General features: G+C 36.3%; 4 protein-coding genes and 1 long non-coding RNA gene across 7 annotated transcripts; 4 read left to right on the top strand and 1 right to left on the bottom strand.

The window, feature by feature from the left end:
- Window positions 1-981: 981 nt before the first annotated feature.
- On the top strand, window positions 982-1958 carry LOC125476099. Its single transcript, XR_007257434.1, has 2 exons — window positions 982-1420; window positions 1512-1958. It is a non-coding gene; the product is annotated as an uncharacterized LOC125476099 (long non-coding RNA).
- Window positions 1959-5448: 3490 nt separating this feature from the next.
- Window positions 5449-13310, top strand: LOC103964928 (serine/threonine-protein kinase CTR1). 3 transcript variants are annotated; one of them, XM_009377925.3, is made up of 15 exons: window positions 5449-6989; window positions 7668-7966; window positions 8050-8194; window positions 8910-9025; window positions 9569-9777; window positions 10049-10570; window positions 10678-10718; window positions 11159-11227; window positions 11314-11414; window positions 11533-11617; window positions 11705-11803; window positions 11893-11961; window positions 12299-12430; window positions 12546-12640; window positions 12901-13310. In XM_009377925.3, the coding sequence occupies exons 1-15, from the start codon at window positions 6081-6083 to the stop codon at window positions 13013-13015; spliced, it is 3006 nt and encodes a 1001-aa protein (XP_009376200.2). In that variant the 5' UTR covers window positions 5449-6080; the 3' UTR covers window positions 13016-13310. The 3 variants fall into 3 exon arrangements, with proteins under 3 accessions (XP_009376200.2, XP_048437432.1, XP_009376201.2); XM_048581475.1 differs by having other exon boundaries at window positions 5450-6989; window positions 10067-10570; XM_009377926.3 differs by having other exon boundaries at window positions 5455-6989; window positions 10082-10570.
- Window positions 13311-15180: 1870 nt separating this feature from the next.
- Window positions 15181-15912, top strand: LOC103964966. Its single transcript, XM_009377980.2, has one exon. The coding sequence runs from the start codon at window positions 15181-15183 to the stop codon at window positions 15910-15912; it is 732 nt and encodes a 243-aa protein (XP_009376255.2).
- Window positions 15913-16288: 376 nt separating this feature from the next.
- LOC103964929 (agamous-like MADS-box protein AGL80) lies at window positions 16289-18064 on the top strand. Its single transcript, XM_009377927.3, has 2 exons — window positions 16289-16992; window positions 17082-18064. Exon 2 carries the CDS (start codon window positions 17112-17114, stop codon window positions 17877-17879), a length of 768 nt encoding a protein of 255 aa, XP_009376202.2. The 5' UTR covers window positions 16289-16992; window positions 17082-17111; the 3' UTR covers window positions 17880-18064.
- A 4042-nt stretch (window positions 18065-22106) lies between these two features.
- LOC125476086 lies at window positions 22107-22577 on the bottom strand. The gene has a single exon (XM_048581821.1). The coding sequence runs from the start codon at window positions 22575-22577 to the stop codon at window positions 22107-22109; it is 471 nt and encodes a 156-aa protein (XP_048437778.1).
- Window positions 22578-22805: the final 228 nt, after the last annotated feature.

The following is a 22805-nucleotide window of genomic DNA, read 5'->3' as shown; positions in this document are numbered from 1 at the left end:
TTGGTAATATTTAAGTAATTTTTTGTTCTCCAATCTACTAATGGTTGTATATTCTGGTGTTGCTTTTAGATTAGGACCACATTCTCCAATTTGTTTATTTAACCCTAATGACCTTTGCATCTGTATAATGCATTGTATTTTCCACCAATAAACCGTCCAACAAATATGATATTCCCGTCAATTGGTCATGGTATACCAACTTCTCAATATGCCATCATATTTTTTATTATTTTTGTCGTTAGGCCATCTCAAATTTGAAAGACGAATATTAGAGTAACTTGTAAGTTTTATCTTCTTCGTGCATTTATAAAATATGAAATTTAACTTTTAACTTTTAATTTTTGCGCATTAAAGAGATTAGATTAAATTTACAGTAAAATATAAATTTGTATCTTCTAAAAGTAGAGGTCTCACTTTTGACTCTGAGTTATAACTAAAATATATCTTTGCATATTTGGTGGCGGACCGTATTGGTGGTGAATCATATTGGAGAATACCTGCATATGACAAGGTAATGTACAATTGATATAAAAAAAAAATTATTACCAAAGGTCTTGATGATATTGAGGTGAAAACTCTCATAAAGTAATTGTATATTATTCTGCCATATACCTAGGGTTGGAAAAAAATACCGAAAATCTCAAACCATGTCGAAACCGAACCGAAAAAATACCAAACCAAAAATCCTGAAAATTTTGATATCAAAACCGAACCGATTCAGAATTTTTTGATATGGGATTCAGTCTCACACTTTGAATAATTCGGTATTCCTAAACTGAACTTTACTCATATAACATTCATATATATGTGTGTGTGTGTGTGGTGTAGGAATGTGTAATGATTATTATTATTATATAATTACAATCACTAAAGTGTGGTGTGGTGCTAACAAAAGTAGGATGGATGGGTCACGGGTGCTTGTTTTCTAGACAAAACTCTGTCTCTTTCTCTCCCTCTTATTTTCTGTCTCATCAGTCATCTCTCTCGTATTGTCTCTCTCTCTACAACCCATAAACCACCTAACCCTTTATCTCTCACCTATTGTCCATCTCTTCTCACTCGTATTATCTCTCTTTGCAACCTAGAAACCACCCCTACTCACTTCAAAACTGAAAGCACCCTTCCTTCCACTCAATTCAAAACCGAGCTGACATCTTACTCACTATCTCGATCATTTCATTTTGCCTTTCTCATCTGCCTTCACTTAGTCTCAGACTCTTTCTCTTTCTCGGATTTGAAGTTTAGCAGCCACCCACCGTCTAACAATCTCACTCCGACAAACTGTCTCCACTCTGGCCACCACCACACCTCATGGCTTCATCCCCACCTCCGGTTCTTTCTAGTGATTCTATGTGTGTTTGGGATTTCGAATTAAGGTTAGGGTTTCGAATTGGGGGCTCGGGTTAGGAAGAGGACACAGGTCTCTCTCTTCACTCTATCTCTTTCTACCATAAATCTTCACTAATTCACTATCACTATGTCTCTGATTTCAAGTTGGATTTTTAATGCAGGTTCGGATGATTTTAATATCAATCTAGATGATTTGAATTCTGATGCAGGTTTGGTTTCGGGAAATTCCGAAAATATTTCGGGAATCCCGAAATTTAGGTTCAAGATCGGTCCCGAGAATTTTGTCTCGAAAATTTTCGGTTCGGGATTTTGTCTCGAAAACTTTTGGTTCGGTATCCCATACTGAACCAGCCCTACATATACTCAATGATGAATCCTATTCTTCAAAACGCCCCCTCACGAGTAGCTCCACACGGTGTCACAAGAGAAATCAATCCTTACATCAGGAACTAGTTAATTCATTACGTCGGAGCTAACACAATTTTCACAAGTTCAGTCATCAACCGTTCAACTAAGGCCAACACAATTTTTCGAAGGCCCAGTGATTCAATTCCTTAAGCCATATGAAAACTTTTATATATTTACTTTATAAATATGGGATTATTGTTCTCTAATGTGCGAAACTGTTTTTGACACTTCAAAATTCTCATTTAGCACTTTTTACACATGCATTTTTCTTTTTAAATATAGAAGATGCAAAATGAAAATTTTAGAATGCCAATTACAATGTATGTATAATGTTAAAGTCTAATTGAACCAGACCATCTTTGTTAGATGTCATACTGAAATGTCAATCATGCCTTTATGGACTATAGTGAAAGTTGCATTTGTATTGACACATATCACAATATGAAGGATATATACATTATCTTGTTAGCTGCCCTTCTTAGGAGTTTGTGTAATTAGGATACAAAGACAAAACGTCACGAGACAAAAGTACATAACATGGATACAAAGATATACAATAGACAAGTTGATAACTTATCGCTTTTATAGTCGAGACACGTGAGACAATATGTTAACCCAAACATTGGAGTCATTGTAGGATTTGTTTCAAAACAGACATTAATATATATATATATATATATATATATATATGATGGGTTCGTGACATAACTTTCAACACACTTTTTTATAGACTCATTCCGTAATGTATTTTAATGATCTAAATCGTTTATAGTTTAGGTCTTTTCTCAAACATCATGCCCAAATCTGAAACTATATGACCGAGGAATTAAAGGTTTAGGATTTATTTGCAGAACCATATTCGTTCACTTTCTTCACTTCAAACTAATGTCTTAATGATTTTGGATTTGTCTAATTTTTGCAAGGATGATCTATGAATGATATTCTAATTAAATACAGACGAGTTTGGATCGTTAAAATATATTACGAAATGGCTACCAGAAAAGCGTATGTCAAAAATTGTGTAAAAAAGTGCGGTTGTAAATCCACATACATATATAAAACGAGTTAAACTAAATTTTATCAATAAGTTTGTTTTTCATGTTCACTATTCACTAATCTAACTAAATTAATATGTGATATTTATTTCACATTATACCGAGTTCTTTTAAGAAAACATCTCAAATTTGCGTCTTACTTTGCTATTTAACTTCATTAAGTTTTTGATGTAGGACATGCTTCAACATTGCATATATAGTCCATAGAATAGTTAATCAGTAGTATGTCTTTTAAGTATAAAATTGTTAAATAAACAAATAAGTTTATATAAAGAATATGTGGTCTGTACGAACTCTTGATATAATGAGATTTCTCTTCTCAATAATAATAATAATAATAATAAAATCCTAAGCTCAAATATCCTCTCCCACTTTATTAAATGATAGCAAGAAAAAAAAAAACGTATAAAAAAATGAAAGATGCATAAGATTTTTATTTTTATTATTTTTTATTTTGAAAAAGGAAATCAGCTAGTGGTTTTACCACATCAGTCTATCTTTTTGTGGACCAGAAAAAGTCACAGACATTTCAACCTTCATTTGGCCACTATAAGATTTCATTCCATTGAGAAATTGTGAGTTAATTATATCTTCTTGTATTTTTTTGTTAACCACCCAACTTATATGAGGTTTATATAGTAATGCATCGACTCACATATCATGTGATGTCAACAAACCTTTTTAGCATAGCCAGCTTGCTCCGCGTGACGCATATATATCAAACACATTGCCTGCTCAAATGAAGCACTTTAAACTTTATTAATTAATACAACAAATAAATAAGAAACTCATTCAATTAACAGGCCTCAGATCCTCATGCTCTGACACAAAATAATATACAAATTGGTGGATTTGGATCCCATCCGGAACTAAATTGTGGGAATCTTAGAAATTTTCACATTTTAATCATTCATCGTACATCGTACGGTTAGTAATAATTTGAATTTTATTATTTAAAATTAAACACAAATAGTATCTAACGAAAACTGACCATACGATATACGATGAACGACTAGAATGTGAGAATCTTTAAAATCCCCACAAAAAGGATCTGGAGAGATCCTCATCCCAAGTTGGTTGGTTCAGGACTAATTCTTATCCCTAACTCCAAACTAGTGATGCATGTTTAAGCTGTAAGATAAGAAGATAAGCAAATTAATGTACACTCTAGGAAACCATAATTTAAAACCCTAATCGAAGCAAACGTTTGTTTAAGGAAAAAAACAAAAGAAAGTTGATGATAAAGTGAAAGGGCGTCACGCGTACCAAGTGAGGAAGTGGATGAAAAAGATTACCAGCCCTAAACGCATTAACTTCCAAAAACAACCTCCCCAAAAGTCATCCCCCCAACTATCCCTCGCATGCCTTCATATCCCAAAATCCCCAATCAAAAATATAAGGGCTAATTTTGTTTGAACGCAAAAGGTTTGAATTGATTGTCAAAATCAACTATAAGATTTAATGTTTTCAAATTGTATCATAAGTTTTGACATCTTATCAATTTATGTCTTTCATCATTTTAACTGTGTAATTCTTTGTGAAATTGAAGACATTATAAGTTATCGTATATGGCCACTTGCACCACATTAAACCAAAACTAAGCATCATGGTGGAGTTTCGACATCTCCTCTACTAATGCTTCGTATTCCAAACTGACAATCCATCACACATTTTGGTTCTAATGGTATAAGTATGACTTCTACACAATTCATAAATGGGTTGGCATCAGCTATATTATTAATTTAATGCAGAGGCGGCATTAGAGGGAGCAAAATGTGCAATCACACTGAACCCTAAATTTGGAGGGCCCCTAGAAATTTTTATCATCTAATATTTATATGTAATAATGCTTTATATTAAAAATTATTGTTTTTATTAGCACTTTAAAATCTCATTGTGCAATCTTTATAAGTGTATGCATATTTCTTTCTAAAGATAAAAATTTTGGAGTGAGATATTTAGAGAACAACACCCTAAAAAAGGATTTTTTTTCTCTTTTAATTTTATTATATAATAATGTCATATATTCAAGTGAAACTTCAAAGTTAGAGCATGTGAACTTTTATTTTTCTTGTTTGGTTGTTTAAGATTGAATTGTTTTTTACTATTTAGTGACGATTATGTTTGTAATTCTTTTTTACTTGTTATTTAATGACATTTGTAAACTTACGATTAATGAGTCATTGTTTTCCAGCATCAATATATTGTCTTACTTTTTGTTGAAAAATTATCTTAAAAAGGTGCCTTTTATAAATTTTGCACATGACGTCCAAAATCTCAAAGACGGTCCTGATTTAATAAAGAGTTAAATAGTTAAATAGATAGAATACATAAAATTATTCTATTTCAAAACTCCAGTTTAATGAAAAACAATTGGGACACCGACTCCCTTTTTAAAATTAACCAAAACATGGAAGATGCGACATGTAATTAACAATTACCGAAAATAATAACAAAACAAGGGCTATTTCGTCATTTTAGAATATAGGTTTGCAAAGGTAATGTATCCCCCTTCCCCCTTCCCCTTTCCGGACAGCGGACACTGCAAGTAATATTTAATCACGTTACAGCCGCGATCCGGCACGCTAGCTTACGCTTGGTGGGCAGTGAACGCGCTGGCGTATAGGCCCGCGTGTCGCGATTTCCTTGGCTTGTAATTTGACGTGGAGACATATTAGAATAGGTGCGCATGCAACCCAAGTGCGCTTTTTAGCGTCTGCCTTCCTCCTCAGTATCGCAAGTCATTGTTATTATTTGTTCAATTTCCCACCCTTCATCATCACCTACTTGCTTTCTCATTTGCTGCAAAATACTCACCAAACTCTCCAACATCCTCTCTCTCTCTCTCTCTCTCTCTCTCTCTCTCTATAAAATCACCATTGCTATTCCTCTTCCAAATCTTTCTCATCAAAATTCAGAAAACACAGCTTTAATTGCAAAAGCTCAGTTCAATTCAGAAGTATTAGCTATTTCTTCATCAGCTGCATGCGCTAAATTTAAGAAAACCAAAGCGATTTGCAGAAATTGTACGGTCAGAAGGGTTTTTGTATTTGTTGTTTAAGCAATATATATACACATATTTATCTATATATATTGTGATCCTTCTTCTGCTTCTCGGTGTTTTCTGAGAGATTGAGAAACGACGCCGGCCGGAAAGTGTGGACGAAGGAAAAGTCAGGGTTGCGCACGTGAGGTGGTACGTGACTGGACTTTTGGGGTGTATTAGTTTTATTTGGTTTGGTTGGGGTGTCGGGAGGTCCGTGAAGAATGCCTCACAGAACGACTTACTTCTTCCCAAGGCAATTCCCGGATCGAAGGTACGATTCGTCGTCCAAACAGCTGTTGCAAGAAGATCATCACGATCACGAGAAAGTAACCAAAGACAGCGACACTGCCACTACCACCACCACCACAACTGCGACCAGAGATAGAGATTACCAACAAAAGGTGCCCAAAACCGCCTCCAGCAACTTGTACAAGTCCTCAGCCACTACCACTTCTTCTCTGTCTTCCGATGTTCAGTACTTCACGGGCCACGTCGATGAAAGGAAGCCACCGCAGTTGGCCGACTTTCTCAACTGGTTCCTTCATGACAAGAAAGGGACCAGTACTCGATCCAAACCATCGAGTACTGGCCACCGTCCTCATCACGTTAGGGTAACAGGGAGGTTGTCCACTTCGTGCCACCTTGTTGACGAGGATCGCGAGCTGTTGCTGCCTCGTCGTCATCATCATAATGATGATGATCACGATAATCATGTGGCTGAGGCTGGCCCACCGCAGATGGCGCCGGAGTCCACCACGACTGCTATGCTCAAAGACCGGAGTGTTGACCAGAGCTTTGACCGGCAGGTGTCCCTGCCGAGGGTTTCGAGTGGGAGTAGCTATGCAGGGAGCTTGTTCTCAGGAACGACGACGTTGGATGGGAACTTCTCTGGGGATGTTAAGGACTCGTCAGCGACGACGAGGCATTTGGAAGTGGAGGAAGAGGAGGTGGAACAGGAGAGTGCTAAAGTGAGGTTGTCTCAGACGTCTAAGGAAAGTTATTATTTGCAGCTTCTTTTGGCCAAGAGGCTTTGTTCTCAAGCTACTCTTGGTGCTGAAACATTGCTCTTGCACGAGACTACTACTCAACTTGAGGTTACTGATGCTGAGACGGTGTCGTATCGGCTCTGGGTACGTTTACTCTCTCTCTCTCTCTCTCTCTCTCTCTCTCTCTCTCTCTCTATATATATATATATCCCTATTTATCCTATGTGGGTTAATTTTGCATGAACTGCGGATGGATATCCTATTTGTATATTTTTGTTCTTGGATAAGGCTATTAATAGACATTATTTGGAGCTAACGAAAGACTTGGTGCAAACTAAGCTCAATTTTCAGACCGCCAACCCCACTTAATTAGTGGGATACAACTTTGTTGTTTGTTTTTGTTTGATAAAATGGTTCTATTGCCAATATGTCTAAGAATTTTGTGGTCCAATCCAAAATCAGCCTTTGTATGCTCCAGGGAGAGAAAATAGATGTTTGTATCACTTAATTAGTTAATTAAAAATATATAGAGTATTTCCAATTCTGCTGCGCAACTGCGCTTGTAAAATTAGTACATAAACTCGAGTATGTAGAGAGAAATGCATACTTGCGGGACTTATATTGTCAAAGCGCAATAAATTATTTACCTATGTCTTTGATATATGCCACTACTAAGATCTTAGTGAATTGGTTCTGAACTTGAAGGTCGGAATTAACTTTGATTGGAAATTTTTCTAAATTCCAATCTTCTATAAGGAATTTGTACATTGCTAACCTTGTAGATCATTTTTAGTGATTATGAATTTCATATACATTTTCCAGGTCAGTGGCTGCTTGTCTTACAATGACAAGATATCAGATGGTTTCTACAACATTTTGGGGATGAATCCATATCTTTGGGTGATGTGCAATGATGTGGAGGAAGGTAAAAAAATACCGTCCTTGATGTCACTTAAAGAAGTTAAACCTGGTGAGACATCAATGGAGGTGCTTCTTGTCGATAAAAATGATGACTTTCGCCTCAAGGAGCTTCAAGATAAAGCACATCGACTATCTTGCACTTCAGAGAGTACTTTAGTGTTGGTGGAGAAACTTGGCAAGCTTGTCGCAATCTATATGGGGTGGGTTTCAATTTTCCCCACTTTTAACTTGAACAATGTTTTGTTCGTTAATTATATTGTTTCTGAGTCGCTTAAACTTGAAGGGGTAATTATCCCGTGGAGCAAGGAGATCTACACATGCGTTGGAAGGTGGTTAGCAAGCGATTGAGCGATTTTCATAAGTGTATTGTGCTCCCCATAGGCAGCCTATCAATGGGGCTTTGCAGGCATCGTGCCATTCTTTTCAAGGTGACAACTTGTACCTCATTTTTTGCCTATTTATGTTTATAGTCTGCTCCTTTTCGTTCTGAATGACTGTAAAAGAAAATACAAGTGTTGTCTAAAAGCTATTGTCAATTAGTTTCATTTATATTGGGCCGGTTAGTTGATATCTTATTTATTTAATGTTTTCTGAAGGCACTCTTAGTTGTAAAATTTAGGACTCATATGTTAAATTGTACAACAAATATTTCAACATATATGAATATGTGGTCAGGATGCATCCGTTTTACATGAGAATGCAACTAAACTATATAGAGCTATGAGTTTTCGTCCCTTGATCATTCGGTAAGGTATATGTAGCTTTTTGAGGTGTACTAACACAATTCTTGGCGATGTAATTTTTATGGGGTTTATAGGGGAAGACCATGCCTATTACTATCCTTTTGCACATACACCTATTTAAATGCTTTGCAAATAAGGCAACACAATTGAGAATTCAGTTATTTCTTGCTTCATTATCTACTCTTTGAGCATATGGTGTACAAATCATAATATTCGATCTTTTTATAATGTTATCTCGGAGCCTACCGGGTTGCTTATGTCGTTTCAAGCGGAATGAATGGATACAAAATTTGTTTTCATTTATGCTTGTGTGCTGTGGACTGGTGGAGTTTTCGAGTCCATATGAGATATTATTGTTTTCTTATTCTTTATAACTCAATTCTATATTTCCAACGTGCAGAAATTGGCAGACCACATAGGTTTGCCTTGTCGCATAGCTCGTGGTTGCAAGTATTGTGTGGCAGATCACCGGTCCTCTTGTCTTGTTAAAATTGAAGATAACAGGAAGGTTTTGAGGTTAGAAACTTTAATTGTTTGCCGAGTATTGTTGCTAGCAGATTTTATATTATTTCCTATTTTTTAAAACATGATTCAGCATATAAATTCATTCTGAAATGTAGATATTGACAATTAGTTCCTTGTTTAGGTTTTGGTAGTATCTATTTCCCGAACGGATATTTAGCCATAATGTTACTTCTAGGGTTTATGTTCATTTGATCTAAGGGCATCAATCTTTTTTCTTTCATCTATACACTCTGCAGCATTAAATCTTTGCTGAATTCTTGGTCAACACCCTGCCGTTTCTCAGTCTCACTGTTTTCTTAGCTTTTGGTGTTGAAAAGATTTAGCCATGGCTCATAACCAACTTGATTGTTGTCAGATAAGTTGACATTACCCCACCCTGTCACACCCCGTTGTTTTTATGGTGTAAATATGTATTTGATTCTGAGTACCATGTCATGCATGGTTGAAGAGAACGTTATCGTTTCCAACTGTTTGTTTAATTCAGAATTTAACGTATGGTTTTCATGATGGTTATACATATATTTTTTTTAACAGGGAATATGTGGTTGATCTAGTTGGGGAACCAGGAAACCTTCATGGTCCAGACTCCTCGATTAATGGAGGAACTCTTTCTTCTATACCTTCACCATTTCAAATTTCTCATCTCAAAGAATCCAAACAACCTTACAGGGATAGTGAATTATATTGCCAAATCACAAACTCAAAGCACACGGGTGCTCCTCCTGAAGATCCCTTTCATGCAGGTATGTTTTGTAGCCTTGAAAATACATGTTCCAATTATTTTTGAGTACTAGAAATTGAAGGGAATCTGAATGAACTACAAGGTAGAGGCATCGTTATTGCTACAATGATTATAATTTTTGTCTAATTATAAACTGACAACCATTAGATTTTTGTTTTTTTTGTTTTGTTTTGTTCATTGATACGGAGAAGAAAACGTTTATTATGCTACCTGATTGTACTTTTGATGATTTACATAATCCATGTGGTACCGTTTTTATCCTTTCTCGATAGCTTCTTCAATCTTTATAGATCAATCTCTTACAGACGGTGGGGAGGGAGGTCAAATCATCAAGGAAACCAGTTTGCTTCCAGGTGATCAAACTAGATTTGGGTTGGAATCTTCTCTGATGCGATTGGAATTGAAAGGAAACTCTCCGCATTGCCTTGTTCAGAGTGACATCCCACCTTGTGTTCAGGGTGATGCGTCGGAAGCTCTTGATGTTACTGCTACTACTGCTGTGGCATCATTAGAGGAATGTGCTAGACTTAGCGAAGAAAATGATGTTGTACAACAAGCTTACAGAAAGGAGATTGTTGTATCAAGAAATCAGGTTATAAGAAACAGTGTTGAGCAACCTAAAGTAACTTTGTACAACCAATCAGATCTAGAGGGCGTTCATAGTGAACTTGTGAAACAAGGTAGAATTACTGCTGTGACTAACCCAAGGTACTTGAATCTTGAACCGACTCTCGCAATGGACTGGCTTGAGATCTCATGGGATGAGTTGAATATCAAAGAGCGTGTTGGTGCTGGTATTTATCCTCCCCTATTTTTAACTAGATGCAAATTTACTTGGTTTTATTTGCTCAATCACTACTCTTCCCTGCTACTTGAAATCTCATACTTTGCTACTTTCCAGGCTCATTTGGGACAGTGCATCGTGCTGAATGGAATGGATCAGTAAGTTTTTTCTTTTTTTTGTGATTGGGCGGCGACTGTTTGTGTATGTGAGAAATAGTGGGTTGGTTATGACGTGCATACTTTTCATATGCTGTATCTGTGTGGTCCGATCACGAGGACAAATTTGATGAGTGGTATATTGCTTAATATCATATGGCTGCAAAGTTTGGACCGTGTGGCTGTTCTTTTTCTCATTCCATCTTCGGGACAGGTCTAGTAACTATTTGTGTTTCAGAGGAAGAACTTAAGCAATTTACCAATTTAGATGATCAAACAGAAATTAACTTTCTGCTTAATTTGTTCCTTCTTCTCATGATGTCTTCAGTTGGATGCTGAACATCTGTCTTGCAATATATCATCGTAGTTTTCTGTACTTGAACCTAATTCTTTTTTTCTTCTTTTTTCATCTTCTAATTGAGTTTAATTTTGGTGCAATGCAGGATGTTGCTGTTAAGGTTCTAACTGTTCAGGATTTCCATGAAGATCAATTGAAAGACTTTTTACGAGAGGTAGGTTTCCTTTTTATGCGTATCAGAAATATGTACATTTTACATTGAAGCCTCTTAGCTGAAGTTGATCTTCACGTTGTATTCAGGTTGCAATTATGAAACGTGTTCGTCATCCAAACGTAGTTCTTTTCATGGGTGCGGTTACAAAGCGTCCTCATCTATCTATAGTGACTGAATATCTACCAAGGTAATCGGCTAATTTTTTTTCTTTCCAATTTTATTTATTTACAGTTAATTAAATGTGTACAAATACTGGAGCCCTTCTTATGTCTGAACCCATTGGTATCCTGGTATTCGTGGAGCAGGGGTAGTCTTTATCGCCTCATTCACAGGCCAGCTTCCGGGGAACTTCTAGATCAGAGGAGGCGGTTGCGAATGGCACTAGATGTGGTTTGTGCAATTCAGCATCATCATTTTCCTTCTTACATGGCAACTACGTTTTCTGTTAGTTAACTCTATACATCATCTTCCCTGCAGGCCAAGGGTATCAATTACCTCCATTGTCTTAACCCTCCTATTGTCCATTGGGATCTTAAGTCTCCAAATTTGTTGGTTGATAAAAATTGGACAGCGAAGGTATATTTAGATAAAGAAAGAGGTTGCCATTGTGTTTTGAGTTCTCCGGTTGGGTGTTTGTGGACTTAATTTGTTTCATTTATTCCTAGGTATGCGATTTTGGGTTGTCCAGATTTAAGGCGAACACTTTCATATCATCCAAGTCCATTGCTGGAACAGTAAGTCTCCCTCCCTCTCTCTCTCTACATGTACATGAGTGTGTCATCGTGCACAGATTCACATAATATCAGTTGCACTTTTACCCCCCAATGTAGTACGGGTGCCAAACCAGGATTGAGATGTACACCTTGAAATGTTTGTTTGGTGTTTTGTCTCACAAGTTAGTTGTAGTTGTTTCGATGGATTAGTATATAAGTTATGAATGCTGTAAGTTACCATGAACTCTTTTGTATGTACCTCCATGTAAAGTCGGGTATTTCCATCAATATTTCTGCACTTTAAATTTTAGTTCGCAGTGCATCAATCAACATGTAACTCACTCAATTTAATTTTCAGCCTGAGTGGATGGCTCCAGAATTCCTTCGCGGAGAGCCCTCAAATGAGAAGTCTGATGTTTACAGTTTCGGAGTGATCCTATGGGAACTTGTAACCATGGAACAACCTTGGAACGGTCTTAGCCCCGCCCAGGTACATGTCGTGATCAGCATCTCTTTTCTTCCAGCCTTGTCCTGCACATTCATTCTCTATTTTCTTTGTTTTCCCTTCTATTAACAATGGTAAATGACGTCGTTCAATCTCTCAGGTAGTTGGAGCCGTTGCTTTCCAGAACAGAAGGCTTATTATCCCAGCCAATACTCCCCCAGTGTTGGCTTCGCTTATGGAATCCTGCTGGGCTGAGTAAGTCTACCCGATATCTTCCCACTCGTCATAATATACATAACGGATAACCTGATCGGAAGTGTATGCTGGGAACCAAGACACTACTCTCTTTTCCACACGTAGTGTCGAAGATAGAATGTGACTAACTGGCCCTTAGATCTCCTTGCGTACTTATGTAGACATACAAAAACGATCTTTGGGATGTCAAAATAGTAGCACCTGTGGAGTCTTGTTCGTTTACATGTTTAGTTCGTGATGTTTGTCTATTTTCTTCGCAGTGATCCAGCCCAGCGCCCGTCTTTTGCTAGCATAGTTGAGTCGCTAAAGAGGTTGCTAAAGTCTCCTCTGCAGTTGGTACCGGTGGGCGGAACATCCCCTTCTGCCCGGACCTGAGACCGTTATACTTCGGTAGTCGAATTTCTACGACTGACCGAGCTTCTTTGATTCTTGGCAATTATATATACGCTTTTCTTGCTTAACCTGTGACCGTCAAATATGCCGAAGTTAAATACATTTCCTTCCGCGTTAATTTGAGTTTCTAGTGCCAACAGTATAGCATATGGTTTAACAATGTACCCGACGAAGAGTATTGTGCTGAAGGAAAGGAAGAGGGATTTACTAATAAATTATTAAAGCGTGCTTTTGATGTATTATTATTATCCAAATTAATCCGTCCTCTTTCCTTTTATTCATATTTTTATTGGTTCATCTTTTAGCTATGTTTATATGAATAAAAGAAACTGACGGTTATCCTGTCAAAGTAAAATGTGAGCTACAAATTACTCACATGGTAATCAAATAACTTAAAGAGTTATTTATATTTATTTTCTTTACATTTAGGCCCTTGAACTCTTAAGCTCTGAATAAAACCCAGATTTTAAATATGTTGTCATGCTGGATAAAAGATGTCCATGAATTTGTGTTTATTTACAAAATCATGCTAGCAAACCTCTTATACATTTTCTTCGGACATTTAATTTGTTTAATATAACTTAATTTAATGCTACCAAACCTTTCATCAAGTAGCTCAGTGGTAAGGGCGCAGACTGCGGCTCTTCGCTAAATAAATAAATGTAGGAGGTCTTGGGTTTGATGCTTCGAGTTGGTAAGTCTACTTAATTGTGGCCATAGATAAGGTGAATTTCTTCATAGCCTTTTTGAGCCGAAAGGAGTAGAAAACCATAACTTGTCATCAGTTGTCCTCATTTTTAAGGAAAAAAAAAAAAAAAAAAAACCCTCTTCCACATATTATGTATACTAGTACCATAAAAAAGAAGTAGGTAAATTAATTTTGTTAAAAATTATAAAAGTAGGTACATTAACTTTGTAAAAATTGAAAAATAGGTACATTATTTTCATAGAAATTAGAAATTAAACCGTAGGTAAATTATTTTTATAGTAGGTAAATTATTTCCTATAATTATACAGTAGTTAAATTATTTTCATAAAATTAAAAAATAAATATTGTTGAAATTAAACATTAATTTAGGTATATTCAAATTGAAATTTCATGGATAGAAGACCTTGCCAAATTCAATGCACGTAAATTAAAACGTAATTACAGGGCATATTCATACTAGCTTATATGGGGGTATTTTACGAATTCAAAAAAATTAAAAAATTGATACACAAACTTAATTTGATAAGTTGCTTAGTTAGTTTCTAACCATTGCTTTTTATTCGGATAAATATAATATAATGTGTTATAGGCTAAAAAAAATGAGTATTGAGGGGGAAAGTTAAATTTTTAGTTATTTAAGGGTAATGCTATTCATACTATATTTTTATACTATCTTAGGTGACATCTAATGCGAACAGTTACATCATTTGAAAAATTTGCAAAACCCAGGAAGGAGAAAGGCTTCTCGTATACCACGATTATCATTTAATTAACTAATTTTTCTTAATTATTAGTTTATTAAATAATGAACTAAATTTAAAAATATGATTAATTTTTCTTAATCTGTCTATATCAAATACCACTTTAGATGGTATGAAAATGTGGTACAAAAATATAGTATGAATAACATTACTCGTTATTTAAAGAATAGTCATTCGTAGGTGAGTAATGTTATTCATACCATGTTTTTGTACCATATTTTTATATAAACTTAGGTGACATTTGATGTGGAAAGTCACATCATCTGAATTAATCAAAATTTTAAATTAGTTCATTATTTAATAAACTAATAATTAAGAAAAACTAGTTAATTAAATGATGATATGGTATATAAGGAGGCATTCTCATTCATTTTCTTGAATTTTGTAAATTTTTTAAATGATACGGCTGTTCATATCAGATATCATCTAAGATAATATAGAAATGTGATATAAATACATAATCTGAAAATTACTGTTGGTAGGAGGAAAGGTTGAAGCAAGTAAGGCAGGCAAACACCAATAAGAAGGCGGCTTCATTAATATCCCAAAAGCCAAGTCGCAGTTCCTAGAAGGTCAAAATAGTCGACCCCGTCATCGGTCTCCCCCTTCCCCCCCTCCCTTCCCAATTTCCCCATATCTACCAATCCTCCCTAAACCCAATTCCCAAACACCCACTCATGGATTTCCTTCAATCCCAACTCCGATACATCAATTCCCAAACAGAGGAATCGGCACCGATCGATAAGTCCCGAATCGTGAAGGACATTCTCCTCCAAGCCGGCCTAATCCTCTTCGTCGTCATCGCCTTCCTCACCATCAACAACATCCCCCAGAAGCTCTTCGCCAAACTCCGCTACCGCTTCCGTAACAAAACCGCCGCCCGGGCCAAGCGCCACTTCGTCCTCGGCGCCCAGCTCCTCGCCGAGTCCCGATCCGCCGACTCCCTCTCCTCCTCCGCCTCCGCCTCCGCCTCCGCCTCCCAGCAGGCCCTCGACGAGGCCGAAAAGGCCATCGCGCTCGTCCCCAAGGACGCCGCCGCCCACATCCTCAAATCCCTCGCCCTCGACGCCCAGGGATACAAGACCTCCGCACTCGACGCCATCGATGTCGCGCTTTCCCCTCTCTGCCGCAAGAGCCTGACCGACGAGGAGCGCGGCGATGCGCTCGTCAAGAGGGCGGAGATCATGCTGTCGATGAACCGGAAAGCCCAGGTTGACCCGGTGATTGAGGATTTGAATCGGGCTGTGGAGCTGAGTCCGGAGAATGTGAAGGCGTTTTGTACGTTGGGAGAGTGCTACGAGGGGAAGAAGATGACGGAGGAGGCCAGGAAGGCTTACGAGGCGGCGCTGAGGGTCCAGCCCAGATTGAAAGCCGCCATGGACGCTCTGGAACGACTCGGTTCGAGTTAGGCGCGTGGGCTCGGCTCGGGTTTATTTCGGATTCCTATTTTTATTTTTGTTTTGTAGTTTCAAATTTGTGGTATTTCGTTTATGATAAATTGATAATCATCAGGATATTTCGAGTGTAATGACTTGGATTCACATGTATTTTTGTAGGAAATGACCTGTAATAAATGGGAAATGAGTATGTTTATTAATGTTTAAGTAGTAATCTAATCATCAACTTTCATGTCATTTAGTTTATAAAATTTAGTCTACGAATTTAGTCCCTCTAGCATTACTCTTTTAAGAAATGATTTCAACATACTCATGTTCGTTCTTTTGTACACGGATAAAGTTTTGTCCTTCAATTAGCATCGAAATACATAAGGATATGTAAAGAAAAAAATACGAGTGAAAACCATTTTTGTTGTGTCGGAGGAGATTGGTGAGCATAAGGAAGGAGGTAAACTATGGGAAAGTCTCTTGTCTGGTTTGAGAGTCTTTTTAATTTAAACAACGAGAACTCATATTCGAATTTAAAGCTTGTTACAACTATGAAAATACGAGAATTAACATTAGGACTTCGTCTCATTGTTTTTTTTTAGTAAATGTGATAATATCGTAAGAAATTTCTCAAGATATAGTATATGAATTATTAGTATAAGTATCTTATCCTCCTAAACAAGAATTTGCACAAAAGGCCAAAAAAAAAAAAAAAAAAAAAAAGGAAAAAGGAAAACTCGAAAACAAGACTGAGGTTGGATTCCCTTAAAAGTGTATACAGAGATGTCCCTATCTTGGGCGCGCTTGCATGCATGCATGTATGAAAATTAACAGACAATATCAATCCATATAAAGAACAAGTCCCATGAATATTAACAAAAATAAAATAAAAAATCACAACCAACTCACGTTAGTAAGTTTCTGAATCAAATTACAAATTTTCTTTTGCCAATAAAATCTGCCCGAGATTTGATATTATCCTACAAATATATATAACTCACCAAATCTTGTCTGATATAGTAGATTGATGATTGTGCATCCAATGTATACCGTACAACAGAAAATCTCCTGCATTAAATTCTCGTTCAAAACCATATCTCCTGGGTGAGTATGTAGCTGTGTTCTTGCTATATATATAGAGCATAGGCTGTTTGTGGTATATCACATCCCTCAAAAGCTTCCTTATTCTCCAGTCTGTGCTTTCGTCTCATCTCCCAGGAGCCATGACTAGAACGAAAGTGAAACTGACCTACATCAGCAACGACTCGTCGCGAAAGGCCACGTTCAAGAAGAGAAGGAAGGGTTTGATGAAGAAGGTGAGCGAACTCAGCACCCTTTGTGATGTTCAGGCGTGCGCGATTATTTACAGCCCGTATGACTCCCAGCCGGAGCTCTGGCCATCGCCGTTGGGAGTCCAGCGGGTTCTTGCACAGTTCAAGACCTTGCCGGAGATGGAGCAGAGCAAAAAAATGGTGAACCAAGAGAGTTTCCTGCGGCAGCGGATCGCCAAGGCCAACGAGCAATTGAAGAAGCAAAGGAAGGAGAACCGCGAGAAGGAGATGACGAGAGTGATGTTCCAGAGTCTGATGGGAAAGTCCCAGCTCCACGGTTTGAGCATGGTTGATTTGAACGATTTGGGGTGGCTGATTGACCAGAATTTGAAGGAGATCGACAACCGGATGAAGAATCTGAATGAACAGGATTCTAAAAGCCAAGTGCAACTACAACCAACGACGCTGCCTGTAGCTGCTGCAACTGTGCCGGAGCGTGGAGTGGAGAGGCAGCAGGGTTTTGAGCTTAACAATAATGTGGGCATGGCGGTTCAAAGGCAGCAGCAGCCGTTTTTCATGGACATGATGAACGTCCCACAAGATCATCAGCAGCAGCAAATGGCAGGGATTGGTGGTGGATATGAGATGAATATGCTGCCGTTTGCTGCGGATCAGTGCCAAATTAATGCTATTTGGTCCAATAGTTCATTTTACCCTTGAAAATTGCTTCTGTTAATGGTTTGTTTTTATAATTTAGCATCGAACCATGGTAGGGTTTTAGTGTTAAGGCTTGAAAACAGTGCGTGTTGTTCAGCCTTTGATTAATTTTATGTAATAAAGTTAGACCACAACAAATGATGTTTTCAACTTTTAATAATCTATGAAATGCGGCTCTGTTTCATATCATTTCATATGATCAACCCCATGGTAGATTTTTAGTGGGCTTGGAATACGAGCACAACGTTATATATCATTATATAAGTATAGAAACATTTAAAAAAAAAAAGAAAATTCTATATTTATATAATCAAATATGCCATACCAGACTTGTATTCTAGACAAATTGAAAAAATCTCTCCAGTTCCAGCAACAAACCATTAGGTTGAAACACATGCCATGCAGACTGGTAATGGGGTTTGAGGTTTGACCATATTTACCTCATATGCCACCATGCTGACTTATTATTATCTCAAGGTAAAATTACAATCTATCCCTTGTTCAACATTTTTTTATTTAAACTTTATTTGTTTTATTTGTTTTCAGTTTTTGACCTAAGTTTCTTGATTTTGTCCACATCAGCACTTTTAAAATATTACACCATTTTGCTTAAGTTTTTGTTAACCTAAACAACCAATCAAATATAAATTTTCCAAAAAAAAAAAAATAAAATAAAATAAAAACAACCAGTCAAATATATTATTATAGTTGGCTCATTTATGCATATTAATTTTTGGATTTTCGTACCATGAATTAAGATCTCATCTCTTTTTACATTTTAGGCAAAACAAATTATGATTAAGTTAAAACTAGAAAGTCCAATTAAAACCTAATGTCTCTCTTTTGTGAAAGTCAGACTCTTCCTTGCTGTCATTTTTTCCTTCATGATCACATGCCTCACCTATGCTTGTAAGCTCTCATCCAAAACGATCACTTCTCTCTGTCTCTCCATCCACGGTATGCTTGTAAGCTCTCATCCAAAATGCTCACTTCTCTCTGTCTCTCCATCCACGGTATATGCATACTTAGCTTTTGTTGTCTGTTTCTTTTCCTTTTTGTGGGCTAGTCAGTTTGATATGGACGGAGCCTTTTGTTGTCTGGTTCAAGAACTCGTAATATGGGTACATGCCCTTGATTTTGTTTGACAAAGAAGGATAATTATGCCAACGAGGGTATCAGTTGGTAAGTTCCCCACCTTGTATGTCGCCTTGGTCAAGTTTGCTGTCAGCAGTCCTCGTTGGTGCGTGATTTGTAGATTCCTACCGGTAGTAGCTGGGAATTAGATGCCACACGTAAGTCATTCCGGCTCGAGGTTGTAGGTATGCCCTAATGGTGAGAGTAACCAATCCCCCTCTAAACTTTTCGTTACCAACAAAAAAAGATAACTTTTTCGTTCTCAACTGTTACAATTTTTTTTTTTCAGGAGTACATATATGATGGGTAATGTTTTCCAAGAGTATGTAATTGCACAATTTTTTTTGTTGGTTGAATTTGTACCCACAAATTAATATTTATACGTGTGTATCCATAGTATTTAAATATTGTACCCATGTTTATATTCTCTGTTAATTTTTCTGTCTTCTTCATGCGCTTTTTTATGAGGTGATTGTATTTTTCGGTCATATGGGTACATTTATATTGCAATTTTTTATATTGATTTTGCAACTGGGTCTGTCTGTATGAGTATATGGGTACACTGTTCTGTTGTGTATTAGAATTGAGTAATGGTACATTTTCCAACAGAAAAATGACGAGAGAAAACGTTTTGGTAAATTAGTACAAACCATGCTCAAAAGTTGAAAACAACAAAACGTTCTAAAAAAATATGAGCACAGCTTGCAACCAGTGGGTACATTTAATCATGATTGAGGATGGTAATCAAATGGGTACATTTAATCATGATGGAGGAAGGTAATCACATGGGCACATTTTGTAGGTAATGGGTAGAATATTGTTTTGCGTTTGTTTCCTTAATACTCTTATTTACATTGGTACATTGCAAATCTTATTTGTTTACAATTTGGTTTTCTTTGAATTTAGGTGATGAAGATAAGAATTTTGAATTTCTAGGATTACATTGATTCAGACAATTAATTATGAGAAAAATTAATTACCTTGAAAAAGCACAATCTTTATTTTAGAAAATAAAAAAGTTGACATGGAAATCTATTATTACTAACATGTTGAGGTGTACAAAATCAAAGAACTTCAATAAAAATTTGAAAACTAATAAAATTTCAGTAAAAAAATATTAGTTATTAAGAATCGCATTCAAAGTCTCCCTTATTTTCATCTCATAATTCATTCAGACTTTGTTGCTACCTTAATTCCATATCATGCAGACTTTATTTCTGTTTGGGGAGACAATTTTTGGAATAAGAATGATTGGTTGGCTGGTTTAGTGACCCTTAATTGTTCTCCATTGCAATATTTGTGATAATTTTGCAAACCTATCATTTGGTTTATTACTTTATAATATTAATACTAATCAACCTCTTCTGCAGGTTAATTAGATGATTTATCAAACCTATCTATGTAGTTTATAATGTTAATCAACCTATCGTCTTTGTATTTGTGATGATTTTTCAAACTCATTTAATTTGATTTATGTTGTTAATGAACCTATGTTAAGGACCTTTAGTTAAATTTGTAATTTGAGGAACCTATCCATGTAGTTTATAAATCTATGATATCGACAGCTAAAATTTTAATGTCAAATATCAACGTACAATTGTTTGGACCCAATATTTTTGGGTGTGGGCCCACTATAACTGTGGGCTTGACACATAATAGAGATCTTCGGCCCATGTCGTGTTTTTGAAACGTTAAGTCCAGCCCAACGTAGGATGGCTGAATCCTAATAGGTGAAGGACTCTTTAAGGAGTCAGGTTGGAATGATTTGGCTGAGTCTTAATGTGATTGCTTTTGTTTCAAGGATATGGATGAACGTTGGTAGGATTCGTGATATTCCAAGAATCAAGGTTCATGGCTCATCAAGATCATGAGTGATTTTAATATAGAAAAGGGACTGGATTCAGAGTCCTAGGTCTAATAGGAGTGTCCGAGTGTACCTCTGTATAATGCATACAAACAAATCTACACAATTATAATGGGAATCCTACACTAACTACAATGAAAAAATTACATCCGTGCAATACATGAGTTAATAACGGAGATAATTCTGAATTAATTAACTCTGATCTCACTTTAACCTCAAGTTTATCGATTTCGCGTACCCCTACAAATTTGACAATCTTCTTCGGTGCAACACTAAAAAACTGGAGGTAGGTTTATATTAAGGGAACTTGATACACGAATAGAAACCAAATGAAACTATTACAAAGAACCCATATTTAGTGGGTTTAGAGAACTTGGGCACCAAGCATACTTGACAGAAAAGAAATACAATTACAACCAAATTTAAATAAATTAAAAATCTATGTTACCTAAATTATCCTAAAATATTACATAGAATCCATATTTAGTGGGTTTAGAAAACTTGAGCGCCAAGCACACCTGGCAAAGAAGAAATATAATTGCGAAACATCCAAATTTAAATAAATAAATAAAATCTTAGTTACCAAAATTATCAAAGATATTAAATCCCAAACGGAAAAGAAATAAAAGGGGCTTTTGAACATTAGTCCTTGAAAAAGATTAAATTTTTAAAAAAAATCTGGTGCTAGACTACATATTTAATTTAATTCCTTGAAGTGTACTTTTATCAAAATTTATATTTAATTTTGTTATTTAATGTGTATTTTTATTCAATCTCTCCAAATTAATTTTTAATTTTATTAATATGCACATATTTAGTTCTTTAATTATAAATAAACATAAATGAGAAAATATTAAAAGAAATTTGTGATACAAAAATATATAAATACATAAGTGTACAAAAATGATTGTGCCGAAATATATAAAATTGAATTTTTTGTACCGAAATATTTGTACCTACATGATTGTACCGAGATATATTATAATGAACCTAAATGTATGTACCGAAATGTATTATATTGAATTAATGTAACTAAATGTTTTTTTTTCTTTAAACAAGAAAATATATTAAAGGGAAAACCCACGAGTACAACCGTTCCGTACATAATCAAACTGAAGAGTATGAAGAGCAAATGAAGGAATACAATGATTCCAAATATGACAATCGGTAATAAGAAGGCCATTGCGAGCGAAGGCATCCGCCACAAAGTTAGCCTCTCTATAAATATGCTTCTAGTGAATGCAATCATAATTGGTCGCCATCCACTTGACATCTTCAATAATCGGAACTAGATTCCATGGTGTCGCACCCTGGTCCAACACTGACTGAATGACCAATTTAGAGTCACCTTTAACCATAATCTTTTTATAGCCCTTCCTCTGAGCAAAAAGAAGGCCCTCTCTGAGAGCCTTAGCCTTCACTTCAGAAATAGTGGCACCATCCAGATTTAAAGCTTCACCTCCAATAATCTGCCCATTATGATTCCTCAAGACAAATGCCGCCGCCACCTTGTCCCCAGCCACAGAACCATCAAAATTTAACTTAACAAAACTCCTATCTGACGGATGCCATTTAACAATTGTGGAAGTATCATCAATATTTCTGCTCAAACCTTTACCATTGGCTTTAAGATATCGCACACCCATAGAAATAGCCAATAATTTAGATATTGCCAGGATGGGCAAAACATTCCTGAACACCATATTATTACAATCATTCCAAATTTGCCAACGAAGGAGCAAACACAAGCTCAAATCACTAGGAACTTCCTTATCAACATGCTTTAAAGAATTTAGCCAGTCTACTGCTTAGTCAAAGTTAGCATTAGTGAAATTGCCCGGCTCAACTGAACAAAGGTCCCAAATCAATTAGTGACACCACAATTAAAACATAAATGCATTTGGTCCTCGTCTGCGGAGTTACAAAAAGGA

This window comes from the organism of the source record quoted next, unplaced genomic scaffold (assembly GCF_019419815.1).
Source record: "Pyrus x bretschneideri cultivar Hongxiangsu unplaced genomic scaffold, Pyrus_bretschneideri_v1 Contig17, whole genome shotgun sequence".
NCBI classification, from domain to species: Eukaryota; Viridiplantae; Streptophyta; class Magnoliopsida; order Rosales; family Rosaceae; genus Pyrus; species Pyrus x bretschneideri.
This window is presented reverse-complemented; position numbering and strand designations above follow the sequence as displayed.